Below are 16,486 nucleotides of genomic sequence, written 5' to 3'. Positions count from 1 at the left end.
CATCTTAAGTTACAGCAAACCAGGCATCTTCCATGTGGTCCAAAGCCACTTATGTTTCCATGGCTAGTTATATATTGAACTCTATATATTAGATGTTGCATAGAACAAATGATATATTGATATATCTCTTTCTCTTTCTTTCTCTTTCCTCTCTCCTTTCCTCGCCCTCTCGCTCCCTCCCTTCCTTTTTTCTCCCCACTCCTATTTATATTTAATATTACATTGGCAGTAAGCTGATAAACAGCATGGCTGTTCATCAACTTTAAAAGCTAGTGCAGCTCTCTGTTTGGGTTTCCCTTCTAGCTTACTATTCCCTCAATTTGACAGACTGATAGAGATTTTAATGTACTGGAACTTGAAATGGATGAGACTCTTCAACCAATCTTTCTTGCCAATAAAAGTTACTTCCATGAGGTTTAATTTAAGGGAAATCTTGAGTGAAGAAAGGAAAAAATAAGTTAGCTACCATTTACAGATTGACAGGCATTTGGTAAGTGATTTACATAATGTACAACCCTGTAAGGTTTTATTTTATAGATGAAGAAACTGTGTTCAAGATCACCCAGGTAATAAATTGCAGAGCTGAGATTCATTTTGAGTCTAAAGCCCTTGTTTTAGCCATGCAGAGATAGCAAATTTGTGATGTGTGTAGTGCAGTCTCCTTTTTCTGAGCCCATAGTAGATATTGGTAATAGATCTCAATATTGTCTCATTAATCTCATAATTGAACTGTGAATCCTTCTAAAGACAGGGTACCAGGCACTATTACCTGCAATGGAGGCTATTTGCTGCTAGTGGGGAGTTAAAAGGAGGGAGCCTATAGGACCATGTTTGGAACAAAATAGAGGCAGATATGAGGTAATAATACATAAAGGACAAAATAAGTTTGCTTGATTAAATTGAAGGCAAATGGCAAAGGGGTGGGGAATGATGAGATAAGATGTTGAAACAGACCTGGAAGTCTACAGCTAGAGCTGGAAGGCACTTGTTAGGGGAATATTATTATAGACATGTCTTGACAGTCTAAAATGCTGCTAAGGAAGTCATAAAGATTTGGATTCAAACAAAGAAGGCTATAACTGATCTGATATGATTTGCCCTGGCTGTGGAGCCTGATGGAAAGGAGAAAAAAAATGCATCAAGATGTCATGACAAATTTCACATGTAAAGCTAAACTTTCCAAAAGCTCAAGCCTTCGTATTAAGCTGAATTTAGGAGAGTGAACATTGTGGAACTAAAGTAGAAAAGGATTATATTTTTCCTGGTATGCTAGACCATGTGACTTTGTTAAAAAAAAATGAAGATTCAAGAAAATAGTAGTAAGACCATAGGCCCAGGAGTCAGAAAGATACTTGATTTAAGACTTGGTTCCACAGCTTATTAGTCATGTGCCCTTGGCTACATTGTTTAATCTCTCTAAACCATTTCAAATGGAGGGAACAGCATCTATTTCTCAAAGGCCTTGTGAAGATTAACAAAATAACACACATGAGGGAACAAGGGGACTGTCTGGCATACTGTTGGCACTCAATAAATATGAGTTTGATAAAAATTTAACATCTGTGCACCTCCATTCCTTGATCTGTAAAACAAATATAATAAAATCAACTCTGCTTATATTACAGGGCAGTGGTTCTCATGCTTTGGTGTGCAAAGAATGCCTCAGAGTTGCTGTTCAAAATCCAATATCGAGGTCCCATCCCCCACATTCTGGTTTGGTAGGTCTGGGCTGGAGCCTAAGAATCATGCTGCATTTTTAAGAACTCTCCAGGCGCTTCTGATGCAGGAGGACCATGGGTCACACCTTTGACAGATTCTGATCTTAGCAATGCCTGTTCAAGTAGGCCATATCTTAGCAGTGCCTATTCGGGTAGGCCATTCTTGGAAGAGAGGGTAGGATTCTAAGTGATAGTAGAAGAAAAAAATGAGAAAATAAATGAAAAAAAAGAAAGTGAGGAAGAATATTTCCTAAGACCATCTGTGTCAAATCTAAGTCTATATCCCGGGACTCCAGCTTCCTTTTCCAATGTTCTTTCTAACCCCCATCTGACTTCTCTGATATTGAAGGAAGAGAAAACCATTTCATTATAATGACAATAATTGATGACCTTAGGTTTGGGGAAGAATTAGGTTGTTCCTCTAATCAGGAAAGAAGTCCTTTCCAGAAAAAAAATAAAAGAAAATAAAGCAAGTTTAGAAGTAGTAGTCACTATCACAATGCTTAGCTAGGGAGCAGACCCTTGCAGTAGCCAATGCTTCCTTGTTAATGAGCACTGAACAGCTGCTGGGGGCCTTGCTTCTCTAGATGCAGAGATGGTAACTCTCTTCTTATGAATTAAGAGGAATAAATTGTTCTCTCCTCCTGTAGTTTGGTCAAGTTATATAACTCTTTCACAGTTGAAATAAAACAGAACAATTACTAGGAATAACATTGTAATAATTACTCTGCACAACAAATTGTCCCCAGCTGTGCATCTTCCTACTCCAAATGAGAATGTGGTGGTTTCTACACAGGAGGTAGAGTTGTGATCATCCTTATATCCATGTTATAGTTAATCTTTCTAGTTTCTATATCCACTGGATCCTCTAAACTACTTGGAAAGCTGCATAAAGTTATGTGCAAAAAAAAGGAGAAAACTTGCCTTTTCATCTTTGAAATATAGTTATTCTTCTTAACAATTGTGGCTGATATTCCTTTAGGTGTCAACTGTGCCAGGAACTGTGCTGAGCACTTTAAATTCATTATTTCATTTAATTCTACAGTAAGTCTAAGAAACAGGTAATTAGTCCCATTTTACAGATAAAAAGCCTGAGGTTTTACAGACATTAAATAACTTCTTAAGATGACCAAGTGAGTCACTAACCTGGGTCTTAACTAGTTGCAAAGTGCATGCTCTTCACTATCCTACTATTTTTTCCCCAATCCTACTCACTACAGTTGAAAACAGGTTGTTGTTATAATGTCTTTATGGAGGAAGGAACCCATAAAGTAAAAAATACATACAGCCCATAAAAGTCATAATGGGAGCCCAGTAATAGGAACATAGAAAAGTTTCCATCCTTATCCACCCATATAGCCTTCATTACTATCTATGCTTCAAGTACAAGTAGAGTCTATAAATCAGCATTAGGCTTAGTAGGAGAATTAGACACAACTAAAGAGAAATTCTGGATATAAAAAGAAAAAATTTTCTGTTTCTGGTTTGCAGACCACTGAACATGTAACATACATCATGTGGTCTGCTGAGATGGTGGAGGCCATTATTTTCTGCCTAATTCCCTTCTGCTTTTACCTTCGTTGTTCCAAATAGAATGTTTTACACAGCTCTTTGGGCTGCCATGGGAGCTAAAGGCCCTGTCTAGCTTTCTGTTCCAACATAAGTTCAGGTTGGAATATTCTACTAACAGCTCTGTAGAATGTTAGGATAACTTTCATTTTTCACTCATTCAACACATTTGAGCACCTGCTATGCATTAGGCCTTTTGCCAGCACTGCATACATGTTGGTAAATACAACAGATAAACCTCCCACCCTCATGGAGTTTGTAATCTTTAACCAACAAATAAACATACAATAAATATGTAGTTTTAAACTGTGATGAATGCCACAAAGAGAACCAACAGAGTGTGTTGATAGAGAATTATTTAGCTCAGTTACTCAAGGAAGGTTTCTGATAGATGAGGAAAAACTACCTATGTGGCAAGCAGAGAGAATATTCTAGAAGGAAGAACATATGTGAAGGCCCCCAAGTAAAGAGAAGCTTAGCACATACCAACCCATTGAGGTGTAAGTGAAATGAAAAAAAAGGGAAAAGCTGAAGAATATAAGAATGAAGAGCTAGGCAGCAGTCAGATTATTCATGGTAGAGCCTTGTAGATGTGGTAAGGAGATTGAATTTTATTCTAAGAGCAATGAAAAGTAATTAAGAGTCTTTAGCAAGAGACATGTCACGTGAATTATGTTTGCAGAAAATTTTCTGACAACTGATTGGTAAATAGATCAAAGGGGGGAAAAATAGAAGCAAGTGCACTGATAAGACTATTAACGTGGTCTAGATTCTGAATTCTCCAAGTGGTAATTATTTTGTTATTATCTGCTTCACTGCCACCCCTCCCCCAAAGCAGGGTTCACATTTCAAATTGTCCAGACATATTTGTAGAACACTAGTCTTTCAAGATGGTCTCTGAAAGTAAGATTCTGGTCAAATAAACTTAAATTCTGCTAAATCCCCTTCTTGGAGATTCAGAATGTAAATTGTTATATTAAAGGTGCCAGGAAGTGTCTCAGAACATTTGTGTATCCCAGTATTTCTCCAAATTACTGGACCATGGAATGTTTTAATCCCCCTCCCCCAACATAATGTTAATATTCCTGCAAAAATGATATTCTCCAGACCACATTTAAGGAAATGCTACCATAAGTCTTTCTAACCAAGAGTTAACTCATTGTTCTTGGTTTACTGAGACTCCATTTCTCCCCTTCCTATCGATTATTTCAATAGTTTAGACAATATTTTCTGACTCAACACACACACACACGAGGCTATCAGCCCTTATACAGCTTATTTCTTTTCTCCATTTCTACCATCTATTTTCTGTCACTTGTCTCTTTACTTTTTACATTGTAAAAGTTGATAAGGTTTTCCTTCTTTTCTGTAACCATAATTTTCTTCCTTGTTTCTAGATCTGGATCTTCTATATATATTTTTAAAAGATTTTATTTATTTATGCATGAGAGACACAGAGAGAGGGAGAGGCAGAGACACAGGCAGAGGGAGAAGCAGGCTCCACGCAGGGAGCCTGATGCAGGACTTGATCCCCGGGACTCCAAGATCAAGTCCTGGGCCAAAAGCAGGTGCCAAACCGCTGAGCCACCCAGGGATCCCCTAGATCTGGATCTTCTAACAGCTGTTGTGTATCCTGAAATGATCCTCTATTTTATCTCAAATTTTCTATCTGCGTCTAAAGTTCTGTATATGGGAGATTTTCTCTTTCAATTATTTTATTGGAGTCTTTCTTTAAAGAACTTTTTGGAGATATGATTCAATATAAATTTATTTAAATGTACACTTTAAGTGTACAACTCAATAGTTATTTACAGAAGTGGGCAAGCACCAATACAATCTAATTCTAGAATATTTAATTTCAAAAAGAAACCCTGTGCCTATGAGCAGTCACTCTCCATTTCCCCACAATCTCCACCAGCCCTAACCAACCACTACTCTACTTTTTGTTTCTATAGATTACGTATTCTGTTCATTTCATATAAAGGAAATGATACAATGTGGAGCCTTTTGTAATTGGCTTCTCTCAGCATAATGTTTTCAAGGTTCATCCATGTTGTAACCTGTATAGGCATCTCATTTCTTTTTATCGTCAAATAATATCACAATGTATGGATATACCGCTTTTTATTTATCAGTTATGGATATTTGGGTTGTTTCTACTTTATGGCTATTAAGAATAATGCCACTGTGAATATTTGTACACATGTTTTTATGGACATACATTTTAATTTCTGGGGTATATGCCTAGGAATGGAATTGCTGAGTCATAATGGTAACTCTGTTTACCTTTTGAGTAATTGCCAGATTGTTTTCGGAAGCAGTTGTACCATATTACATTCCCACCAACAGTGTATGAAGGTTCCAATTTTTCCACATCTTCTCCAATGTGTATTCTTTTTCTTTTCTCCAATATTTATTTCTGTCATTTTTATTTTGACCATCCCAGTGGGTATGAAGTAGTATCTCATTGTGATTTTGATTTGCATTTCCCTAATTAATGATACTAAGCATCCATTCTTGTGCTTACTGGTCATTTGCATATCTTCGCTGGAGAAATGTCTATTTAAGTTCCTCTGGCTAATTTATAAAATAGGCTATGTGTCTCTTTATTGTTAATTTGTAAGAGTTCTTTATATACATCTTGGATACAAGTCACTTATCAGTTACATGACTTGCAAATATTTTCTCCCGTTCTGTGTCATCACATTCTTGATAGTGTCATTTGACACATACAACTTCTTAATTTTGATAAGGTCGAATTAATCAGTGTTTTCTTTTATCACTTATGTTTTTAGTGTTGTACCTAAGAAATTACTGTCTAACCTTTCCTGGACTTAATTTCAGCAATTATAAGCTTAGTTTAAAAAAATATCTGTTTGTACCTTTTTTTCCATAGAAATGTGTTTATATTCTGCAAGTACAGTATCTTCCTATATCTTTATAAGGATACTAATTACATATTTTTATTTTTTAAATTCTACTCTTAAATTATAATTCTTCCTAGGTCACTTTTTAAATTTATTTATAAAAAAAATAAATTTATTTATATTGGGTTTTCTCCTTCATGCTACTGATTTCCTTCTTGTGTCTTTTGATCTTTGGCTATTTATTCATCTTTAAAAACTGGGGACTAAGTAGATTCTTCTTCTAGGTAGCAGGTACAGATTTTTATTAGCTGTTGAATATTTAGGCTTTTTAGATATGGCTTTCCTTTCACTGGAATCTCTATTTTGTCGGCAGAGCTTGTTCACCAATACACCTCACTTTAGAGAAGGAGTAAAGTACTACGGAGGGCATAGACAGCCTCTGGGCTAGAGTATATGACAGTGCTTTATCTCAGTGTTTTACTATGCAGGAACAACTCCATTTTAGCAATACTAGCTCATCCCTAAACAATTCCTTCAATTTCTTTAGTGAAGGCTCCTAAAAACCTTGGTTTGGGATTTACTCAGAGGTAATACACTGAGCTGTCTTTGCTCTATCTGGGCAGTGTAGAGAACTTAAAATGATGGAGAGAGGACCTGAGCTATAAGTGTAGTTCCATGGCAGACAAACTTTTATGTAAACCCCTTGGCTTGGTACCCCTTTCTTATCCTAACCCCTCCTGACTCTGAGGCTATCTGTTAGGTGGACTGGCTATCTTTTCTCAGAGCCTATGTTCTCTGGGTTGCCACTTCCTCACTCTGCTTAATCTGTCAGCAGGCTTCCATCTGTTTACTGTCTTATAGAAATCTGTCAAAAATCTCTCATCTGCTTATAATCCCTCTTTTGTGTGTTATTATGGATTTTTTAAATCAATTTTTTTTAAAGATTTTATTTATTTATTCATGATAGTCACAGAGAGAGAGAGAGAGAGAGAGAGGCAGAGACACAGGCAGAGGGAGAAGCGGGCTCCATGCACCGGGAGCCCGACGTGGGATTCGATCCCGGGTCTCCAGGATCGCGCCCTGGGCCAAAGGCAGGCGCCAAACCGCTGCGCCACCCAGGGATCCCTAAATCAATTTTTAATAGGAGTTGGGATAGTGGTTCCAGGAGGAAATGGAGCTTGTGCTCAGATCACTATTCTGAACTTGAAGCTCACTCAATATTTTTTAAAGCCTTCTTTTGTTGCTCTAGGGTTAGTATTCCCTGAATATGAATGTATGTTTGTCTTGGTGTAACTTCGTTTGGAAAAGCTCGCATTTTGCATGTGATGACCCTTGAAAGAGAGCTGTTAACTGTCCAAAAGGAGGAAGTCATCCTTCGTTAGTTCTCTCACCCCCACTTTGCCAAGATATCTATCAATAAATCATATCTATTCTAATTTATCTCTATCTCTTCTGCCATTACCTTAACTCAATCTACCATCTTGTAATAAAGTGGTATTCTTTCTGACTTCTTTTGATCCCTTACTTTTGTGCCTCTATTTGGCATAAAGAATAGAATAGACTCTAGTGAATATCACTACCCTTACAAAAACTCTAATGGTTTTCCATTGTTCATGGAATAAAGTACACAATTTCTTTACCATGGTATGCATAGTCCAGTTATGATCCTGTCCTGACTAATCTGTGTGTTCTTACCTTCTACCACTCTCCTTTTGCTCGCTATACTCTGCCCATCTTTCTATTCCTCAAATGCCTTACCTTTACTTCTGATTAGGACATTGACAAACATGGCCTAGAACCTCTACCTAGAACTTTGTTCTCTCTACTCAAATACAAAGTAGTGTTCAATAAATATTTATTGAGAGGAAATTTAGTAGTCATCTCACTATGAGGTAAAGATCTCAAAAAAAAAAAAAAAAGCCCCAACAAACACGCTTTCAGTGAATACATGCTTTTCTTGACACTGCACATCAGCAAAAATAGATTAGATTCTTACTCGATAGCAGATACAGCAACAAACTCCAAATAAGTTAAGAGAGCCTAACACTGAAAATTAAAACATTAGGAAGCCTGGATGGAAATAAAATAGTAACTTTATCCTAAATGTGTAAGGGAAGAAAAGACTATCAATAAAAAAGCAGATAACAACAATTACAATAAAAATGAACTTCTGAAACAATAAAAACGTTTCAAAGTAATAAGAAAAGCAACAGATTAAGAAAAAATTGTCATTATATAGATGGTGCATACAGGTTTACAAAAGAAAAGCAGGAAACTGATATAACCCTAAAGAACAATTCTTACCCTTTTAGATAAATAAATAAATAAATAAATAAATAAATAAATAAATAAATAAATAAATAAAATTTAAAAAAATCACTGACTAAAAATGGCCAGTTCACAAGTGAGGAAATGAAAATAATAAAACGAGTATTTTATTAAATACCTCCCTATGCTAGCTCTAAAGAAACAAATGTGAAGGTTCTATTTCTGTCCTAGTGGAGTTATATCCTAACTAGGAAGATAATTCTGTTTAGTCCTGAAACTACCTAAGTAAAAAAATTTAAAACTGGTTCTCTAAAACTAAAGCTAATGATTATGATTTATATAAATCACCATAATTTATTTAAATCACTATACAATGATTTACAGTGCTTCACAATCACATTTGTACATAGTGTTTTCAGATCAGATTAATTTAGAGTCATCTGTTGAATAAGACAGTAGTCATTCACCAGCTATCTACTGTATTCATAGGTTCTGAGGCTAGATGTAGAAAAGATAGACTAGGTCCTGAGGAAGTGAAAAATCCTGCCTGAGCGTGTCAGAAAAGACCTGTTAGAAAGAGTAAAAATGAGAGGAGAGGGTGGTATTCCAAAGAAAATGACACAAACTAAAAAGGGGCAAAAGTAAAAAGTGTATAGCATCTTCCAAAACATACATATACATTGATTTAGATAAGGGCAGGTTGTACACAGAGGCATAGCTGATTACTAGCTGCAAAGTGAGGCAGGCACTGGACCCTACAGGCCAGGGTGAAAGTGTTGGATTTCAAGCAGGAGTGATTTGACCACATGTTTTATTTTTTAAAAATCTACTTGGAAAATCTATGGATATATATAGAATCTGAGATGAGATATAGAGAAACCACTAAGGAGGAAGAAGGATAAGGTTTAAAATAAAAATGAAAAGAAGATAGAATATGAGTTACTAAGAAGTCAGAAAAAACAGAATTTAATAACTATCTAATGGACTCTGTGGACAAAGGAAAGGAATGAATGTAAAATGGCCTTCCTGGTCTGCACCTCAGGCCATATGGTTATAGTGTCATTAACCAAACCTGGGATGGGGGAAAGGAGGTAACATAAGGTTTTGGAAAATGTTCAGTTCCTTTCATAGTTAACAGAATTCGAATTTAAACAGCCATGAGGCACAGGCTTGCATTAATTAAAATAGAGTAAATTAATAAAAATGACTATAATCACTGCTGTGGGGTCTTGGGGGGGGAAAGATATACTAATACATTGCTGCCCTACAACCTGGTGAAGTCGTTCTGAAAAGAAATTTGGCAACAAATATAAAAGCCATAAAAATTATCATGTACTTTGACCCAGAAACACAACTTTTTGGAATATAGCCCAAGGATATAATTCAAAAGAAATAAAAAACCTATTTGTATAAAGATGTTTATAGCTATGCTATATATTACAGACAAAAACTGGAAACAGCCCAAATGCCCAACAGTGAGGGAATGTTTAAGCAGACTTTGGTACATTAATGCAATGGGATATTTTATTGCTATTAAGAATGAAAAATATGAGAACTATGTAGAAATAAGAAAACAGCAATATAAAGCAATGAGTAAAAAATCAGTACTCAAAATGATGCATATAGGATGATCATAACTATGTGAAATTATATCTGTATAACCAGGAGTACTAGAAAAGACTACAGAGCTGGTAGTTTAGAGTGCTGACATTTTTGTTATTGTTGGTTGAGTTGCTGGGAATATTTACGTGTTTCAAGTTATAATTCACTGTATATTTAGTACATACACATTGAGAAAGATAAATCTCCATTTTTTTCTTGGCATATAAACATTTTAAAAGTGCTTATCAGTACCTTTCCTTTCCCTATGTGATTTTCTCTAGTCTCTTGAGTCCTATTAGTTTTTGGATGTATGGGGAAGTGGGCCATCCATATTCCATGACCTCCTAACTCAATCAAATCCCATCCTTTACAGTCATTCATAACACCATGTACCTTTCCTTGGTATTGTCTTAGTTTTATGATCATTTAATTAATTTCTATGTCTCCCCTGCCATATTGTATCTTATATGAGGGCAGAGAAAGTATCTGTTTTGTTTATTATTACATTCCTAGTGCCTAATGTAATACCAGGACATAGCAGTTACTCAAGAAATATTTGCAGGATGAATGAATGATTGACCTTGTAAGGTCATGTTACTGAGAGGACATTGTCAGTTCCATGAAAATACACTGATCAAATCATTAAAGAAAAAGGACAATCCAAAAGAATAGCTACATGGATTAAAATGATATTTACTGGCCTTACTTTATTATGTATTATGAACTATGAATAAAGTCCTAAATCTGTGGTTCTTATCCCTGAATTGTAACACATAAAATGAAAGCAACCTCTTCATCTCCATCATACACACATAGTAATTTTAAAGTTCAGTGAAAGTATGAAAAAAGAAACCAAGAACTATATTTGTGGGTAGGGGCCAAGGTCATGAAATTGCTGTGTAAAAAAATGGGGAAGCTGCTCCTGAGAGAGAGGAGGAAAAAAGAAAAGGGTAGGGAAAGAATAGGAACTGAACTAAGGGCTTAGAGATTCTTTGTAAAAAAAGAAAATGCCTAAACTTAAATTTCAGGTTGTTAATGCTATTACAGTGTAAGTCCCTGTGCCTTCCCAAACCTTCAGTGATGTCTGCTATGTTCATTACCTTAGATCAAAACTAAGCCATCACAAAAGGAAGGAGGGAATTATAAGAGACATCAAGCTACAAGGGTCATCTTGGAGGTTGGCCAAAGGTTTCTTTCCTCAGATAATCTCTGTTTGTACTTATATAACATTTATCTAACCTCGTTTGGAATGTGCACTTCACTGGAAAATATCTTACTCACCTTTCAATTTTCAGGAATAAGCATACCTATTCCAGAGTATGACAGGATCTCACCATAATAGGTGTGTCTTGGTGCATACTCTGAGCTCTAGGGGAACTCCTGACTCTCCCAACTTTATAGTTCTCACCCTTCCTGCTCTAATCATATCTCCATTTTGGGTCTTGGACTCAACACATAGCTTCAGCCTTTCTCATACCATTCCCTCAGACATTCCCTCTGACCCTATATAACTGAATCTAAGCTGCATGGATTCAATCTGTGCCTGCCCCACCAACATGACCGGGCAGGGAGCATTAACATAGTGCCTCATCCACAACCAATGCTTAATGATTATTAGATTCAGTCAAGTTAATCACATGGTAGCAATTCTCTAGAATACTGGTTAATGAATCTGTCAGTTAAGCAATGCTTTAATCTACAAGTAGCAGTGGTGTTTCTCCACTTTTTAATCCAGCTATACTGGATTGTCAAGCATTATTTTCTATAAGTGGTCACAAGAATACACTAAAAATATTTTGGCTGTTTAAAAATATAAAATGATATGAAATGCTGCAATATTAAATGTGATTTTAAAACAATGTTATCTCTTCCAACCTGCCCAGGAGATTGTAATATCCATCCCCAGTCCCACCACCTTCTGCTGACTATGGAAGGCCTGGAGAGATGCAAAGCTCTTCTGCTGTTTGATGGAGAATCACTGATTTAGAGTTGGAGAAGTCACTATGGAAAAAGTCTTTCCATCTTTCCTAAGACCAGAAATAACCAGCAAAAATACAAATACATTAATTCACTACATTAATGAATAGTGTTATAAGAACTGCTAAAAAATATGACCTACCCATCTAAGAGGGCGATGACGTTTTTCCTGGGCCGCCCAATATTAGGGCCATACAAGCTGGCTCTGGAGTAAATCCGGATGGGTTGCAACAGGCTCTTCAGCTGGATGTAATCCTTTCCCAACTGGCTGCCATTTACTGCCCGGCCATGCATGGTTCGATAGTTATTTGGCTCTAGATTAAAAGCAGACATGCAAGTCAGAGTTGAGAAGGGTAAGGCTCTGCCAACCCTTTCCTGTCCACAGATCTCTCTGCCTTTTTTCCTCAACAATGTGAATAAAATAACCAAAAAGAGAGTGTAAGCTAGTTTAGAGCTTGAGGAACATCATAACAAAAAGTCAAGTGCCATTTTACCATTCTACTATTTTCAAACTAATCTTCACATAAATTCACCTAATCCACAACAGAGAGGCCATGCTGATTTTGGGTGATACTTTATAATGAATGGTCTACTGGGTTGAATAGTGTCCCCCAAAGTTCATGTCTACCTGTAAGTTCAGAATGTGACTTTATTTGGAAATAGGGTCTTTGAAGATGTAATTAAGATGAGGCCATATGGGATTAGGGTGTGCCCTAAATCCAGTGACTGGCATCTTTATAAAAGAACAAACGGAGAGGGAGATTCAGGTACACAGATACACTGAGAAGAGGGCCATGTGTCAACAGAGGCAAAGATTGGAGGGATGCTGCTATGTATGTCAAGGATTGCTGGCAGCTACAGAAAGCTGAGAAACAGGCATGGAATAGATTCTCCCTCAGAGCCCCCAGAAGGAATCAACATTGTCAATGCTGACTTTCGATTTCTGGTTCCCTGAACCCTGAGAGAATACATTTGTTGTTTTACACCACAGAGTTTGTGGTAATTTGTTATGAACAGGCTAATTAGGAAACTGATACAAATAATAAGAAAGGAAGGCTTTATAAAGATAGCCATTGTAGCTAAAGAAAAATCTTAATGTTTAATAACAAAGTAGCTGGGTGAAAAAATTTAGAACACCACATCCTCCTTTAGTTTCCATTAACTTAGTAGTTCTTAAAGGGGAAGGAAAGTCCTAAAAACCAGCAAATACACTGCTGGAGAAAGTTAACTTGATTTGGAATTAAGCAAATGCCCCCCAGGTAAGGCCAGTACTGCAGCTACCTTGAGGTTTTGATACTGGTAGGGTCAAGAAATTGACCAGCAGACTTGCAAGGAATTTATCAGGGAGATTTGGGGGAATAAGACACAGTGGGCCTTGATAAGCTCACACATACCCCTGATAGTCTAGAAGGCTGTGCATACTCAAGAGAGACTGGAGAGGGCACTAAGAATCCATGTACTCACAGATAAATGTGAAACCTAGCACATTTATAAAGGAGACATGAGAAGGCATGCCAGAAAGGAAAAGCCAGTGAGAATTATAAACTGTTTAAATTTGGAATGTGTCCTCCAACTTACACACAGATCCACTGGCAAAGGATGGAAGCCTTACTGGTGCAAGGTAAGCACAACCTCTAATGAATCATTGTCTTACCATTAAGCTATGCTGACTCAGGGACAACCTCTAGGAAGTTGGCCTTAAGAAATTATTAAAAAATAGAAAAACATAAGCTATATCAGCAGCTACACAATTCAAGGGAAATAGACTCTACAGAATTATTCCATGTAAGTCACTAAACAAAGAAAAAAGAAACAACAAAAACAACCTCTAGGATAGAGGATTCAGAATCCAGAGTTGTTCCAACATAGTATTTAAAATGTATAGTTTTCAACAACAACAAAAATCACAGCATGCAAAGAAATAGGATAGTGTGACCTATAAACAACAACAAAAAAGCAGTCAATAGAAACTGCTTCCTAAGGGACCCAAATGTTAGACTTCATGTGCAAGGAATTCAAAACTACTACTATAAATATGTTCAAAGAACTACCAGGAACAATAAAAAATTAAAGGAAAGTATGACTGTTTTGGCCAATCAAATATAAATGAAGAGATAGAAATTATAAAAATGATCAAATGGAAATCTTGGAACTGAAATGACTTTTCACATACAGAGGAACACAAGGAAATTATCAGCTGAATTTTTACCAGAAATAATGGAGGCCAGAAGACTGTAGCCTGACATATTCAAAATGCTGAATGAAAAAAATGTTAGCCATGAATTCTATATGTAGCAAACTATCCTTCAAAACTGAAAGCAAAATTTAGACCTTAACCAGAAAAACAAAGGAAAGGATTTGTTGTGAGAAAATCTACCTTATAAGAAATGAGAAAGGAAGTCTTTTAGGTTGAAAGGAAATGACACCAGATGGTGACTCAAAACCACACAAAAAAAATAGAGAACACCGGTAATGGCAATTATATAGGTAAATATAAAAGACAGTTGAAAATATCCATTACTCTTTTCTTAACTAGCTTAACTAACTTACATAAAACAAAAATTGTCAGCCTGTGTTGTTGGGCTTATGAGATATGAAAATGTAATATTTGGAATAATAATGGCACAAAGCAGGGGGAAATGGAGTTCTACTAGAGCAAAGTTTCTATAGCTAACTGGAATTAAGTTAGTATTACTCTAAAATAGATTGTAACGAGTTCAGATGTATTGCAATAAGAAACTACTATGAAAATAAGTAAAACAAAATAAAAACAAAGAAATTAAAGTAATATCTTAGATATTACCTCTTCTGCATAAAAAGGTAGTACAGGAGAAACAGAGGAACAAAAAAAATGAAATAAATGGAAAACAGCAAGATGGCAGATGTCAATTCAACCATATCAACAATCACATTAAATGTAAATGGATTGAACATTCCAATTAAAAGGAGGAATTGTCAGGTTGAATAAAAAACTAAGATCCAACTAAAGAGACATACTTCAAAGTAAAAGACACAAATAGGTTGAAAGTAAAAGGATGAAGAAAGATATACCATGCAAAGAGTAACCATAAGAGACCTGGAATGACTACACTAATATCAGACAAAATAGACTTAAGACAACAATGTTACCAGAGTTAATGTGGGGCACTTTATAATGATAAAAGGGTCAATTTGTTGGGAAGATATAACAATTTTAAACATATATAAACAACAGTAGAACAGCAAAATACATGAAACAAAACTGAAGAGAAAAATAGAAAATCCAACTAGGAGACTTCAATACCAAAATCTCAATAATAAATAGAACAACTAGACAGAAAATTAGCATTGACATAAAAAACATGAATAACACTATCAGCCAACTTGACCTGATTGATATCTATGGAGCTCTCCATTCAACAACAGTAGATTACCCATTATTTTTTTCGTGCATATAGAACATCCTTCAGGATAGACCATATGATAAGTCATAAAACAAGTCTCATCTATTTAAGAGGATTAAATCATATAATGACTGTATGTGCCCTGATCACAACAGATTTAAACTAGAATTCAACCATAGAAAGAAATTTGAGAAATCTATAAATATTTGGAAGTTAAACAAGTAATCCATGAGCCATAAAAGAAATTACAAGGGGAATTAGAAAATATTTTTAATGAAATGAAAATGAAAATATAATATACAAAAGCATATGGGATGACACCAAAGGCACAATCCGTGAAAGCCATAATTGATGAGCTGGACTTCATTAAAATTAGAAACATTTGCTCTGCAAAAGACAATAGTATAAGAATGAGAAGACAAGCCACAAACTGGGAGAAAATACTTATAAAAGACCCATCTGATAAAGGACTGTTATCCAAAATATACAAAGAAAAAAGTATACAAAGAAATCTTAAAATTTAGTAGTAAAGAAACAACCTGATTTAAAAATGGGACAAAGACTTCAAAAGACACCTCACCAAAGGAGATATATACAGGTAACAAATAAAAATATGAAAAGATGAAAAAATTTAGAAAAGATGTTCCACATACATCATCAGGGAAATGTAAATTAAAACAACTAAATACCACTACATGCCTATTAGAACAGCCAAAATTTGTTATCACTGACAGCACCAAAAACTAAGTAGAATGTAGAGCAACAGGAAAGAAAAATTATATGGTCACTTTGGAAGAGTTTGGTGGTTTCTTATAAAATAAAACATATCCTTACTATATAATGCAGCAATCATGCTCCCTCTTATTTACTCAAAGGAGTTGAAATTTTATGTCTTCACTTTTGTTTACAAGTGAATTTATAGCAGCTATATTAATGATTGTTGTGACTTGAAAGAATGAAGATGTCCTTCTGTGGGTGAATGGATTTTTGAACTCTGGTACATCTACACGATGGAATATTATTCAGCACTAAAAAAAAAAAGAGGTAACAAGCCATGAAAAGACATGGAAGAACTTTAAGTGCATAACATTAAGTGAAAGAA

General features: G+C 35.6%; 1 protein-coding gene across 4 annotated transcripts in view; it reads right to left on the bottom strand.

The window, feature by feature from the left end:
* The window catches only part of HPSE2 (heparanase 2 (inactive)), a 629,145-nt gene that overhangs the window by 228,192 nt on the left and 384,467 nt on the right, over nucleotides 1–16,486 (bottom strand). For all 4 annotated transcript variants that reach the window (XR_012020748.1, XM_072805744.1, XM_072805743.1 and 1 more), the window contains one exon: nucleotides 12,144–12,315. Coding sequence is in view for 3 of the 4 variants with exons in the window: in XM_072805744.1 (XP_072661845.1) it covers nucleotides 12,144–12,315 (172 nt within the window). In the remaining variant the exon portion in view is untranslated. The remainder of the gene's footprint in view (nucleotides 1–12,143; nucleotides 12,316–16,486) is intronic.

Source organism: Canis lupus, chromosome 29, assembly GCF_048164855.1.
Source record: "Canis lupus baileyi chromosome 29, mCanLup2.hap1, whole genome shotgun sequence".
Lineage (NCBI taxonomy): Eukaryota > Metazoa > Chordata > Mammalia > Carnivora > Canidae > Canis > Canis lupus.
Note: the sequence above shows the minus strand (reverse complement) of the source record. Positions and strands in the feature narration are given on the sequence as shown.